The 13,288-nt window shown below is 48.4% G+C and overlaps 5 protein-coding genes across 5 annotated transcripts; 1 reads left to right on the top strand and 4 right to left on the bottom strand.

Moving 5' to 3' along the window:
- Positions 1 to 651: 651 nt before the first annotated feature.
- Positions 652 to 1,742, bottom strand: aspf4 (allergen Asp F4; the record flags this gene model as incomplete). Its single annotated transcript, XM_056643475.1, is given in 2 exon segments — positions 652 to 1,533; positions 1,545 to 1,742. 2 exon segments carry the CDS (start codon positions 1,740 to 1,742, stop codon positions 652 to 654), a joined length of 1,080 nt encoding a protein of 359 aa, XP_056502887.1.
- A 1,765-nt stretch (positions 1,743 to 3,507) lies between these two features.
- Positions 3,508 to 4,485, bottom strand: N7469_004556 (isocitrate lyase/PEP mutase family protein; the record flags this gene model as incomplete). The annotated part of the gene is made up of 2 exons (XM_056643476.1): positions 3,508 to 4,290; positions 4,351 to 4,485. The coding sequence occupies 2 exons, from the start codon at positions 4,483 to 4,485 to the stop codon at positions 3,508 to 3,510; spliced, it is 918 nt and encodes a 305-aa protein (XP_056502888.1).
- A 1,199-nt stretch (positions 4,486 to 5,684) lies between these two features.
- On the bottom strand, positions 5,685 to 7,664 carry N7469_004557 (uncharacterized protein; the record flags this gene model as incomplete). The annotated part of the gene is made up of 1 exon (XM_056643477.1): positions 5,685 to 7,664. One exon carries the CDS (start codon positions 7,662 to 7,664, stop codon positions 5,685 to 5,687), a length of 1,980 nt encoding a protein of 659 aa, XP_056502889.1.
- A 913-nt stretch (positions 7,665 to 8,577) lies between these two features.
- On the top strand, positions 8,578 to 10,083 carry hosA (histone deacetylase HOS2; the record flags this gene model as incomplete). Its single annotated transcript, XM_056643478.1, has 1 exon — positions 8,578 to 10,083. The coding sequence occupies one exon, from the start codon at positions 8,578 to 8,580 to the stop codon at positions 10,081 to 10,083; it is 1,506 nt and encodes a 501-aa protein (XP_056502890.1).
- A 1,008-nt stretch (positions 10,084 to 11,091) lies between these two features.
- N7469_004559 (OSBP family protein) lies at positions 11,092 to 12,836 on the bottom strand (the record flags this gene model as incomplete). Its single annotated transcript, XM_056643479.1, has 7 exons — positions 11,092 to 11,248; positions 11,307 to 11,620; positions 11,680 to 11,929; positions 12,003 to 12,281; positions 12,404 to 12,514; positions 12,570 to 12,675; positions 12,746 to 12,836. The coding sequence occupies 7 exons, from the start codon at positions 12,834 to 12,836 to the stop codon at positions 11,092 to 11,094; spliced, it is 1,308 nt and encodes a 435-aa protein (XP_056502891.1).
- Between the last annotated feature and the right edge of the window lie 452 nt (positions 12,837 to 13,288).

Below are 13,288 nucleotides of genomic sequence, written 5' to 3' on the forward strand. Positions count from 1 at the left end.
GAGCGTTTCAAATAGGCGCTGTGAAGTGTGATGGGAATGGCCCCCAGGCTAAAGAGCCTTAGTTGCATGTCCAACATGCATCCTGCAGCAGACCGCACACCTATATTAGAACCAACAGTTCCAGGCGCTAAGATAAGTTATAAAGAGGCCAGCCGCCGCTCACTTGAATCTTATTTTAGCCTCATTACATTCTTACTTCTCGGTCTGATTCAATTCCCCACCTTTTTCTTTCTACTCTGCTCGCACGGCTACTTCCGGGGTGGCTTTTTCAATGAACACTGGTACCCAAGGTTGAAACAATGATAGGCTGTTGGGAGCCTACGAAGATCCAAGAGCAGAACAGAAGACAAGAGTCTCGGAAGAAGGAAAATTCAATATGAACTAATAACGCAAGTGGTATATGTACAAAGAATCATAAGAAACGCAGGTCATGATCACGCAAAGGTATGTAACTACCCCAATCAGATCGAAAAAGACAAAGTGTGTCTGATGGGTTGTTGGCGGAAGGTAAAAAGTGGACAGGGCTTCATTCCCTGCTTCGGACGGAGAACGGTACCTGCGCGGACACAGAACTTGGCACCAATTGCAAAGACCTTGCCGGCAAGAATCATGTGCGCAAATAAGTCAAACAAGAAACGTACCATGACACGCTTAAGCGTAGTCGAGGTCAACGACGAGACGGACGGGGCCGGGCTGTTTCTTGACAGCTAGGGTCTTGTCACCCTGGTCGGCGGAGGTGTAGGCATTAAGGAGGCCGAGGAGACCCTTACCGATGTAAGAGCACTCATCACCGTTGTGGTCACAGATACGCATACCCTGGATGTCGAGGTTGTTGAGCTGAGCAATGATGCAGGAAACATCATAGCCGGAGTTTCCATCGTTCTTGGTGTTGCTCATGTCGAATTCACCCCAGGTGGAGGCGTACTGTCCAAAGTTGGTGGTGGGGATCTCACCCTGAGCGGCAGCCCAGCCACCTTGAGAGTTGTCGTCGATGGCGACGTACTTGACAGCACCCTTGGGGAGAGAGAACTTCAGAGCAGCGTGGGGAGCCCAGAAACCATCCATCTTGCCGTCGGGACCATATGTGTTCCAGAAGAGAATGTTGTAGGGCTCATCATGAGCACCCTCGAAACGGATGACGTGCTTATACGAGCTGGCATCAGCCTCGTCGACGAGAATGATGTTGCTACCCCAAGGCGAGCCAACGTTGCCAACGTAATCCCAATCAAGATTGCCAGTGTTTTTGGGAGCAGTAGTGGCACCGAAACCCTTTCTGCTGAATTCTCCGTTGGCGGGGGTGGCATGCCAGTTGCCAGAGGCGCTGGAGCCGGAACCGGAGCCAGAGCCAGAGCCTGAAGATCCGGAGCCAGAAGAGCCGGTGGCAGCAGGCCCGGCGCTTACGGTAGACTCGACGTTGCTGGGATAGGCAGTGAATTCGGGAACAGGGGTGGCGGTGGTAGAGGAGGAAGTAGAGGTGGAGGTGGAGGTGGAAGTGGACTCCGAGACCTCACCGAACCAGTTGTTGATCCAGGACTGAAGGACACCGTCGATGGTGGCATAGACCATTTCACCACGCTTCTCGACATCGGCGGTGGGGGGGGCTCAGTGGTAGCGGGAGCAGCAGGAGCCTCCTCGAGGTCCAACTTAGGATGAGCATGGCGGCGCTCATGACCGTGAAGGCGAGCAACGGCAGACCCAGCGGTCAGGGCCGTTGCCAAAATGGCAGCGTTCTTGAAGTGCATTTTTGGAAAGGAAAGTGTGCAGTTCTGTGAGATTCAAAGAATGACAAGAGCAGAAACGCTCTGGAAGAAAATGAACTGCAAAAGAGTGTGTGGTAAGAGAGGGAGGTGGGAAAGAAGGGCAAAGATGGGGCCAGGAGTGGGTTTAGTATAATTTATTATTATGGGGGGGTGGCCGTGAGAACCCTTCAGGGGAGACCCTACTTTGGTACACTGCAGTGAAGTGCAATCTTGGATCAGGGGCAGATGGTCTGTGATTGGCTGGATAGAAGTGGTACCTGAGATGATATCAGCTATGATTGGATGGAATCAACAATAATGGAGTCAAAAGTGGATCTGTCGATTAGTCCAGACCGTGGATGCCCAGTTGTTTACCGTCTGTACACTCTCAATGTACTGGTACTTCCCCAGTGACTGGGCTATCTCTGCTTGGCCAAGTATTGCTACACTGCACAGTCCCATTTTTTTTTTGATCAGGTTGCGTATTCTTCTTTATTGAGTCAACTTGATATTGTATAGTACATCTCCTGCCAAACACGTGTGACATCGGAATGTTGTCTATTGGAATGCTATTCTATACCCTCAAGATCATCATTCTGTTCACAAGACCCTTTCACACAATTATCAGACCCTGAATAGACCCTGAAAAGACCCTAACTCTCAAAATAATTGACCCTCGACGCCCCCCAAGACAATACGCCTCCGCCACATCTGGCCGTTCCCCACAACATCCAATCGGTGCAGCCTGCCCCTGTCTTACGTGTCGTCGTCCTCCAAGGCACGCCTTAATGCCAATCCCTTTCTGTTCACCCAGTCCTTGCCAAACATCTTGGGTGTTCTTGGGCTCATCTACAATAACTGTCATCGCAAGCACACACTCGTGACACGTCGGGTTTCTGCTTTGACTTTTCTACGCGCCCAACTTATCTCAGCACAACTCATCAATTCGCTTTATTCACCGCTCATGATCATGCTCTATCCAATCCGATAGGTCTGGCCCAGACGATCGGCCAACGGGAGACGATTTGCACCGGGGCTCCATCCCCTACCGGTAAATGGGTCAAAGCAGAGGTACAGTGCGCGAGGGAGACGACCTGTAAGGTACAAAGTGCGAGAAGAATCGTTGGCCTCGAATTTTCCGGGCCCACCATCTTCATCCACTCAGCATGTGAGTGGCGCTGAGTCTTTTTTGATACTGATCCACTATGACAGTACGATGGTGCAACATGCATTGCCCTGACTGCGACGTGTGAGTTTGTCGGCATCCTGAGCATCCCGAGAAACTTTAACTGCACTTGGCTTGTTCCAGCTAGTACAAAGTCCTGCTGGGATTATCGGGATTCAATTATAGTGCATGGCCCCATCGCGTATACTATAATTATCATTTTGTGATATCCTCGTGTACGAAGTGTACACATGAATAGAGTATGGGCTAGATGTGGTGCAGAAACGGGAGAGTGTTCCGTGGTTCACACTACGATCTGCGCCCGCCCCAAGCGGCACCGAAGACATTCTGAAACGCGCGAGATTAAATCTTCAACCCTCAGCCTCGTGGTGCCTGGCTTACAAAGAGAGCAAAGATGCACGATTCTGTTCAATTCAGTGGGGTCCATTGCTATTTACGGAGTTCAACACCACTTGCTACAACAATCCCCCAGCCAACAAGGCATCAATCAGTCCTCCAGCCAGACGATCAGATCAGTATAGTGAGGACGGGGTACTCCGTACGATGTACATACACCGTACGGTACCTGAGCTTGGCCCTAAATCATTTTTCGCGCAGGTCAACGCCACCTTCAAAGGCGCTTCCGCCAGCCTCCGCATCTAACTGAACACTGCGATCCAGTCCACACACCCGAAATAGCATCTGCGGCGTTAACTCTTTATCCAGTCCAGGAATGCCATCCCTCTTCAACTTCTCCAGCCCCTCACGCATCGCCGTGAGCGCAGGTCCAATCGTCGCAAACGGGAATATAATAATGCGAAATCCAAGCTCCCGCGCCTCCGCCGCCGAAATATTCGGGGTTGAACCGTGCTCAACCATATTAAGCAGCAAGGGCCACGGCGCAAGGTCTTGAACAGCCTGGCGCGCCATTTCACGGGATGTTATCCCCTCAAGAAAGCCCACGTCAGCGCCAGCATCACGCGCTGATCGAAGACGTGCCAGGCTCTCCTCGTACCCGAGCGATTGTAGGGCATCTGTGCGTGCAATCACCACGATGTCACTTCCGAGCCGTTGACGTGCTTGAACGGCAGCCCTGATTCGGGTTGTATAGGCCTCCTTATCGACAAGCAATTTTCCTGAGAGGTGACCGCATCGTTTGGTCTGGACTTGGTCTTCGATATGGAAACCTGCCACTCCCGAGCGCGCGTACTGCTCTGTGGTTCGGGCTACCATAATTGGGCCGCCATATCCGGTATCAGCATCTGCGATGAGCGGTGTGCTAGGCGAGAGATTTGCTAGCATCTCTGCGTTGGCACGCATATCGTTTAGTGTGCAGATTCCTAGATCTGCTTGTCCGTGGACAGAGGCTGCTGTGCCCGCACCGGTCTATGCTGTTAGCATTGGCGAACTACTGCAGTATTAACCAACTCCGACCCAGTGACTTACCATGTACAGCGCATCAAAACCAGCGGCGAGTGCCAATCGTGCAGACATTCCATCATAGACACCCGGCGCTACTACGAAGCCATTTGGATCTGCCAAAGTTCGGCGGAGATTGGTTGCTGCCGAAGGGAGAGCCATGACGTTTCAAGAATTAACGGTCAGATATAGAGAATCAAGCTGAATGAAGGAGTGCGAGTGTGAGCTGTAATTGATAGAAAATCAAAGCTGAGCGATTTTTTTCTTAATTCTAAGGTTGTCTCTCTTTTTAAAGAGCCTTTTCCACGTGTGCCACCAAGCTTTTCTTCACTTTTCTTCCCCACCATGAAACTGGTCGACGATGATGCGCTCTCCACTTGACTGAGCCGACGGGTGCCGATACCGGGCACTTGTGTCATGGTTCGGCCTTTTCTCGCTTTTGCCGAGTCATGTCCTACACTAATATGATATTCTACATATTGAGAGAGAGAGGAAGCTCCTAAGATTAAAATAGGCTTCTCAAATCACCATTGACTTAGTATATTGACTGGCCGATGTCTGCATGAAAAAAAAATGCATAGTACTTTTAAGGTCTCGGGGGGTTTTCCGTGGCTGCTAGTGAGAGTGGGGCATCCTGTATAGCAGGAGTACATATGTACTCACATCTAACCCAGTGAGTTGAATGTACTGGCTTCATTGTCATACAAAGATTTCTTGTTTAGGAACTTGTAAATCGAATTCCCCCACGGGAAGTAGTTGCAATATGCATATTAGAGAGTAGAGACCCATGGTAGCTCTTGATGTCGGCTAGAAGCTGAGTCATTCTTCGGTCGAATGATCTATACACTGCAATCCAACGCTTTATCTGGTAAGAAAAGCTCAGAACTGGAAACCGTGGATGGAAGACAATTCACCAATCGTATGAGATCTCGATCCTCTTCTTAGGGTTCGAGACATGTCTCGACCTCGAACTTACTTCATCCGCAGGGACTAGATATCTATTACTAGTTGGTGTAATTAGATTACATATGGGAGATATTTCAAAAAAAAAAGATTCAATCTTTCATCATTCTGTAAACTTTACGTTAGCTAATACCATTGAATAATAACGAGGCTTATTTGTTTGAGGACGGATCAGTCTGTTTTGAGGAGACTATGGCCGGAAACTTTGAGAAGATGAGGGGGGATAAGTTAATGAACATACATCTAATTATATCCCCTTGGAAGAGAATGGTCAAGTACTAGCACTTCCTTTTCATTAGTCCTAGTCCCGTTTGAGTATACTACACATGCTACTAGCAGTACTGGTGACTTTGTTAGTTCTCTCAATTTAGTGTTGACTGTACTTCGCTCCATCAGAGCTACCCAAGGGAAGCCCAGAATTCACCATCAAATAGCCCTTCCAAATATTCTACATGTTTTGGTACACTCGCTGAGTCTGACACAGAAACATGCTTTGACATATTGATGACGATCTCACTTTCATAGTCCTCTCCAACCATTGAAAGCTGCTGTCGCAATTTGATGAGAAAGTCCATTGAATGCGATGTCGATTCACTGTGCAACGGTCTCAAAAAAGGTATTGAGCACCCATATCTGATGAATTCATCCGCACAGAGCAACAGGTCCTGTCTGTCTTTAACATCACATCTGGCGAATTCAAGGTAATGAAGTATCAAGATAATGCATCGTCGTGGCATGTGATAAAAAGGCCAGAACCACGAGTATGGATTGAAAGAAGGTGTTCGACAGACTTGCAAGTAATATTGGAGGTAGCGAAGGCATAGTCGTGTAATGCGTTTCCAGGAATGTGAAGGGGCTGTCGTTGCTGTGTTCAGTCTTGGGAGTAGAGCTTGCTGTAACACAATCATTGATTCGAGCTTGTACATTGCTAATATTATTCTGGTGCATGTACTCAGCACCGTAGGCTCATCGCAACTATCTTCGTAAAGTGCTGGTCTCGTCTGTGGCGAGGCATTCTTCAGACTGGGTGGGATCATGCCTTTCTCCGGAATCCCTTGTATTGGAAGCTTAGCGATCAAACTGTCCATTCGACCATGGAAGTCCTTCATGGACTTGATGAGCCGAGTGATATCTTTGAGATCTGGTTCCCTTAGATTTTGAGTGATGCTAAACAACTGATGATGCAGCTTTGCCATCTCGAACCTGCCGATTGCACATAGTTTCACTACTGAAACCTCAGGTGTATACCTCCCAGAGGCTGTCTCAGAGGAAGATTGCTTGAACTCTGAGGCCATCTGATAAACCTGAACCATATCGTTGCTACAGCATGTCGGCAATCCTGTGGCGATACTGGTCTGCACATCTAGCCAGACTAGATGCCACCATAGAAATTTCCGATGCTCAGCACATCTTGAATTTGGGCCTGGGTATACGGAATCATAATGAAGGCCCATACTTTGCGCCAGGCGCAGGGATGTACTTATAAAAAGGTCTTTGTTTAATCCCTCACGACCGTCGAAGTGGAAAGACAGTATCGAAGCCGTCAAAGATTGGATAGTTGGGTGATCGGTATGTCGACATGCGGTCAGACTTTCAGAGCAGGCGAGACCCAGCTGATCGATGGTCTGTCGCTGATCTAAATACTTCAAAGGAAGAGAGATCCAATCGTTATGGGTCAGGACAGAAGCACCAGCGTAGAGGATTGCCCACAGAAGACAGATGTAGGTGGGATCTTCGAGTAGGTTTGTAGGTAAGCCCAACTGTTCAGTACCGAGAAAGTCCCAGAATAGCTGATATTGAGAAAGAAAGGTCGGGATATCTAATAAGGCAAAAGCCGGATGTACTCTCAAAAGAAAAGACTGTACTAAGGCATCGCAGACAGCTCGAGTTGGAATCTGGGTGAGAATTTCTACCAATGTCACCGATGAGACATATGGCGTTGGTGACGATGGATCATCTGGCTGGCCATAAAAGAGGTCTTGATAGATAGAAGATTGCCCTGGTATATTATGGTCTCTCAAGGAGGCCCAGAATCCAAGGCCTATATACTTTTCTCGGGCACCACGACCTATTCTTGCTCCCGAAAAGAACTTCGGTGGCAGATCATGGCGATCCTCGGCGCGGGAGGGTACATCATTATGGTTTGCATTATCAAGCGAACAGCGTGAGACGGAAGATTTGGTTTCATCGGATAATTTTGGCCTTGAGACTCGGCCTGTCTCCGGATCGCGAGTCCCGGTATTATAGATGCATGTCTTACCCACTCGTTGACAGTTGGTACATTGAGGTTTGAGTTTATCGCAGCGTCTTTTCTGACGGCCGCATTCAAGACAGTTGAATGCTAAGCGAGGGCGAGTGACCCTCTTCTCTGGTGGCATTATAGATGTATGTAGATAGAGCTCCGGAAAAGGAGTAGCAAGGATTAGGCAGGGAGTTGAAAGATGCCAGGGATTGTCAAGGGTGGACCAAGCGTAATACGGCAAGCGACAGCCGCCAGCCGTAACAAACTCAAGGTTTCTTTGAGGATGAGCATCCAATAGAAAGATGGGGCTCATGTATAACAACTTGTATTCTCCCCGTATAGACTTTGTTAATAAGCCATATTTACCAATCATCGACCTCATCCATGTTATTATCGACGCAATCTTCTCACAAGCTAACGAGCATAGAGAGCTTAACAGTTCCACGCTCTGCCACGACCAAAGCCCCATGGGTTTGGATATGAACTGGTATAGCTTGGAATATCTCGTATTTTGTCGTATAAAAATATAACATAGGTCATCAGTATTTAAGTAGCTCACTGACAGATATATACTCACTCGGAGTAGTTCGTCTTCTATAACTAACTAGGAGGGCTATAGTTAGTTAACTAATACTCCGTAGTTAAGCACAACCCGCATCTCCACAATGAACTTGGATCAAGTACAAACCCAGTTCAACCCTCTCCCCTTGATTCAAAGACCAAACAATTAAAATAAAGATAAGAGACGGCTCTAATAACTTTCTGTATTGCCCGCCCCAAGACATTCTAAGTCATATACTCAGCCATATCTCTCTACTGCAATCGATTCCAAAGACTGCCAAATGCGGGTTCATCGCAGATCGTCTTAGTCATCCTTCCAGAACTGTGGAAACTCCAAGCCGATTTGAATCCATTTCATTCTCATTTTCATTTCTCCACAACCTCAAATGCCCTTTCGTGGTGAAATGCGCCCACTCTCTGGATAGTGTGTCTCCTCCCAATCCGACCTCAACTTGACCCTCGCCTACCCTTTCTCCTGAATCTTCTCCATGGCTCGATCTTCCGTCGTCCAAGAGTATGCCGCGCCCTCAACAACTCTGAGTCTCGACCAGAAGGTCACTCGCGAACGCCAACTCTACAAAGTCCAACGCCCACAAGGCTATCGCGTATCTTGGCACGCAAATCCTGCCGTCGAGTCGCACCATTTCGGCCAGTCGCATCCCATGAAACCATGGCGTCTGACCTTAACGAAGCAACTCGTCATGGCGTACGGCATGCACCACGCGATGGACCTGTACCTGGCGCGTGCGGCAACATACGAAGAACTCGCTGACTTCCACGAGACGGATTACTTGGACTTCTTGCGCCAGGTTATGCCTGGTGACATGGACCGAGCGGAGCAGAGTGATAACGTGGTGCGATTCAATTTCGGCGATGACTGTCCCATTTTCGACGGGCTTTACAATTACTGTTCGTTATATGCGGGCGGGACTGTGGACGCGGCGCGAAAACTTTGTAACGATCAGTCTGAAATCGCTATAAATTGGTCTGGTGGTTTGCACCATGCCAAGAAGGCTGAAGCAAGTGGCTTTTGCTACGTGAATGATATTGTTCTGGGAATCTTGCAGCTGCTACGGCATCATCCGCGCGTGATGTATATTGACATCGACGTCCACCATGGTGATGGCGTGGAGCAGGCTTTTTGGTCTACGGATCGTGTGTTGACGGTGTCTTTTCATAAATATGACAAGGATAATTTTTTCCCGGGGACAGGTGCCCTCGACGATACGGGTCCGACTCACCCGCTTAACCCCGGCGCTCACCATTCCATCAACGTCCCATTAAATGATGGCATCGATGATGATTCTTACATCGATCTTTATCACCAAGTGATTGGTGCCTGCGTGGAGAACTACCGGCCCGGCGCGATCGTCCTTCAGTGTGGTGCTGACAGTCTAGGATGTGATCGACTAGGCTGCTTTAATTTGAATGTTCGCGCCCACGGTGCTTGTGTCGCTTTCACCAAGACATTCGGGTTACCCCTCCTCGTCGTGGGTGGCGGTGGCTATACCCCTCGCAATGTTTCTCGCGCCTGGGCACACGAAACATCCATCCTCATTGACGCAGACCAGGTCATTGACTCGACAATCCCGGAATCCGTGGCATTCCGTAACCACTTCGGTCCTGATTACTCACTTTTCCCTCCCCTCTCTGAGATAAGACGTCTCGAGAATAAAAATCCGCGCTCTTATCTTGAGGGCCTAGTGGAGGCGGTTCATGAGCAGCTCCGGTATATTAAGGGTGCCCCGAGCGTGCAGATGAGCTTCATCCCACCGGATATTCTCGGTCTGCGTGAAGACACCGAGAAAGAACTTGAAGAACAGATGGCTCTAATGGAAGAGGAGCGTGAAGAACAAGAGGGCGGTGGCTCGGCCTCGCTGGCTGCAGCTAATAGCATCACCGATGTATCTGGTTCTGCAGGTGCCATTCCAAGGACAAACCGGCGCCGAGATTTGGAACGGGGGGCCGGGTATAAAGGCGAGCTATTTTCATAATCGCTGGATTTGGTTGGAAATCTGATATAACCTGGCAGGAGTTATTGATCTGGCGTTGTTCTTTCTACCGGACTGGTTCCGGTACAGATATCAGGCGTTGGAATTGGAACACAATTACTTTTTATATTTGGTTCAGGAGTTGGTGGTATGATTGTTTAAGATCATGATGGGGTTTGGTCTGCCGTTTGTTATCATGATATCCCTGGTGGAACGAGCATACCTATGTTATCTCTGTACTTTTACTGTAGAAAGACTCCTCGAGGATTAAAAGACAAAGAAAGCATTCATTTCATGAAGTGAGATACATTGAAGAGAAGCTCAAAATGCATACAAGTTGCACTGTATATACAACATTTGCCTTGGATCTATCAGTATTGTCCCACTTGACGCCTATGCAATCATATATTCTTTTTTTTTTTGCTCTTTTCTTTTCCTTTTGCTTTCCTCTCTCTTTCTCTCATCTTTTCCCCATTGAAAGATCTGTTGAGAGCATGCATTACAAGATCCTGCATTCCCTCAGATTAAAATTACTACGTACCTCCCCATCTCCACCAGGTATTATGCAAGGCAATAGACAATAAGTTATTGTATTTTTTGGTCGGTTGCTGTTTTCTGGGTTTCTGTATTTTGCCAAATCAAATCGGGTATCCAGCAGTGGCGTGGCGTCGTGGTTCAGGAAACGCGGAAACGCTTGTGTTGAACATCATGAAGGAGGGGGAAAAATGGAGGAGACGAATCATCATCGTCTCCGGATGCCGGAGGGACTCGGTTTGGGTAGTCTGCGCAGGTTGACTACGTCGGCTGGTGGACTGCCAGGTGGTGAATTTGATGTCAAGGGGAGGCGGCATAGAGGACTCTTTTTGATCCTTATAAGAGGCAAATGCTCTTGATCACTTCGGTGGTTCATTGGTTGTTCTCCGCATCCACTACCTCCTTCACCTCCTCGAGTTGTACGCTCTTCTGGTGCGCGTGGGTCCCTGTTGATGAGCCTGCGCAGATTGGGGTTGATTAGCTGTCGAGTCCTGGAGTTGGGGATACGAGGTGCGCTGGGGAATCTTTGGACTGATGCGGCGGGATCTGAAATTGAGTTGACTGTTTCTGACCTTTGACGATGGGAGTGATGGCGAGAATTTGTTTCTTGGCTGTCTCGGGGTCATGCGGGTCACTTGCAGCGAATTGTCAGCCACGTTCTTTCCACAAATGATGTGTTTAATAAGTCTCACATTTCGGCGTTGATGATCCAGTCGAGGTCCTCCTCTCCTTCATCCGGTCCACCGGGTCCACCCTGCACAGCACGGAAAAGTCGGGGTCGCCATTCAACACCTTCGTCCACGCGCTTGGCAGCCTCCTCTCGTTGTCGGTCTTCAATCTTTGTCTTTTCATCCGTAGCGGCTTCGTGATTCCGAGTGTTGATCGCCTTGACTGTTTCAAGCCACAAGCGTTGGGATTCGCGCTCATCTTGCTCTTCGATCGGACGTGCCATGGGTTTTGAATGCTTCGCATGTGTCGCATCGAAGAGGACTTCTTTATGGTGGGTCTACTCTACTGTATGAGCATGCTGTATATAGAGAGTAAAGGTTGCTGACGGGAGCTTACCTTTACATCCTTCAGATGCATTTCGCCGTTCCACATGCCTGATAACTCATATAAAACCTCGCCGGTCTTATCATTTTTGATTGTACCTCCAATCGCGTTATATGTGCCGGAGAAATAACCCTTTGTCTTGAACTCGATATCGGCCACGAGGTTGTTCTCTGGGCATCGCACGTAGCTATGATCTCCAAGCTCATACTTCATTTTCCCAAAAAGAATACCCCGGGCGTACATGTTGGGTTGGGTCAAAATACTAGATATTTGTCAGCCCAGTAATTCCAATGGAGAGGCTTCACAGATTCAAACCGAAGGGAAAAAAAACGTACTATCGCTCGCCCTTTTCTTTATCTTCACCGTGGTTCAAAAGGCGCAGAATGGCGATTCCTTCCATCATGCTGGCAGCTGAGTTACCCAAGAACTTGCTGCGGGGTTTGAGAGTGCCGTCAATACGAATATGGTGCTCCGGAGCCATGAAAAAGTAGCTCGACTTCGGTGGGTGATGAGAGGTCTGTTCCGAGACATAGTAACCGCGCGTACCGTCAGGATAATCCCAGTAGCAAGTAAATGTCTCTCCAAGAATAGGGTTCAAAGGTTTTTTCACTCCTCTGTCGAAAAATTAACCATCTAAAGCGGGGGAGAAACTCCAGAGTAGAAGAGAGAGAGAAAAGAAAAGAAAAAAGTGGGAAGCGGGGGAGAGCGGGGGAATGAAGAGGAAGATCGGACGTACGGTGGTTTGATATGCCAGCCACTCAAGTAGAATTTGACTACCGAGACAAATCGTTCGACGGGGTCGTCAATCGTGCTCATAGGGAGAAGGGTTTCGGGGTGGGCCATGAAGCTATTCAGATGGTTAGCGCGCATCGAAAGCAGGTTGACAATGGCGGGGAACATACTTGGTGATGCGCTCAAGCATGGACCGAGGCTCCAGAATAAAAGTAGGCAAGACGACTCGGCTCAAATCAGCGCCAGGTCGTAGCTGTGAAATGATGTGGGAAAGCACTAAATTGATTTCACGGTCAGCGGATGGCAGCCTCACCAAATGGCGGGGGAAAATGAAGAGAAAGCGTACCATTTCCCTGATCAGCCTCAACGACCTCATCATCTCCACTGACAGGAGATTCATCGTGAGAAGAACGACCTAAATGAAGAGCGTCAGACATGGTGGTGGTTGAGTAAAAGAAGTGAAGAAGAAGAAGAAGTGGAGGCCTAAAACACAACGGGGAAACTGACTGGCCCAAGAAGCACGGCGGAGGCCCGGGACTGGCATTGCTGCGTTCGGAAAGCCAGAAAGCGTAGGGTGTTTTTGAGGGGGGGCGGAAAGAAGAAGAATACGAAGAAGAGAATCACCGCATTTAGAGGGAGAAAAATAAGATAGAAATGAAGAAAAAGAGAAGAAAAGAAGAAGAAAGTACAAAAAAAAAAAAGACAACAAAAAAAAAATTGGGGGAGTGCGTGGAAAAGGCTTAGCCCTGGTGACGTCGAAGTGTGTCTGACTTCTTTTTTTTTCGTTGGGGGGGGATTTTTAGAGAATCTTGGAATTATATTCTGCAATTAAAATTTCAATCAAGTTGAACTACCAGGGTCTATTACTCTAAACTAGTACTACGAATAA

Source organism: Penicillium citrinum, assembly GCF_028827155.1.
Source record: "Penicillium citrinum strain IBT 23319 chromosome Unknown utg000003l:1.0-4596430.0:1.0-4598250.0, whole genome shotgun sequence".
NCBI lineage: Eukaryota > Fungi > Ascomycota > Eurotiomycetes > Eurotiales > Aspergillaceae > Penicillium > Penicillium citrinum.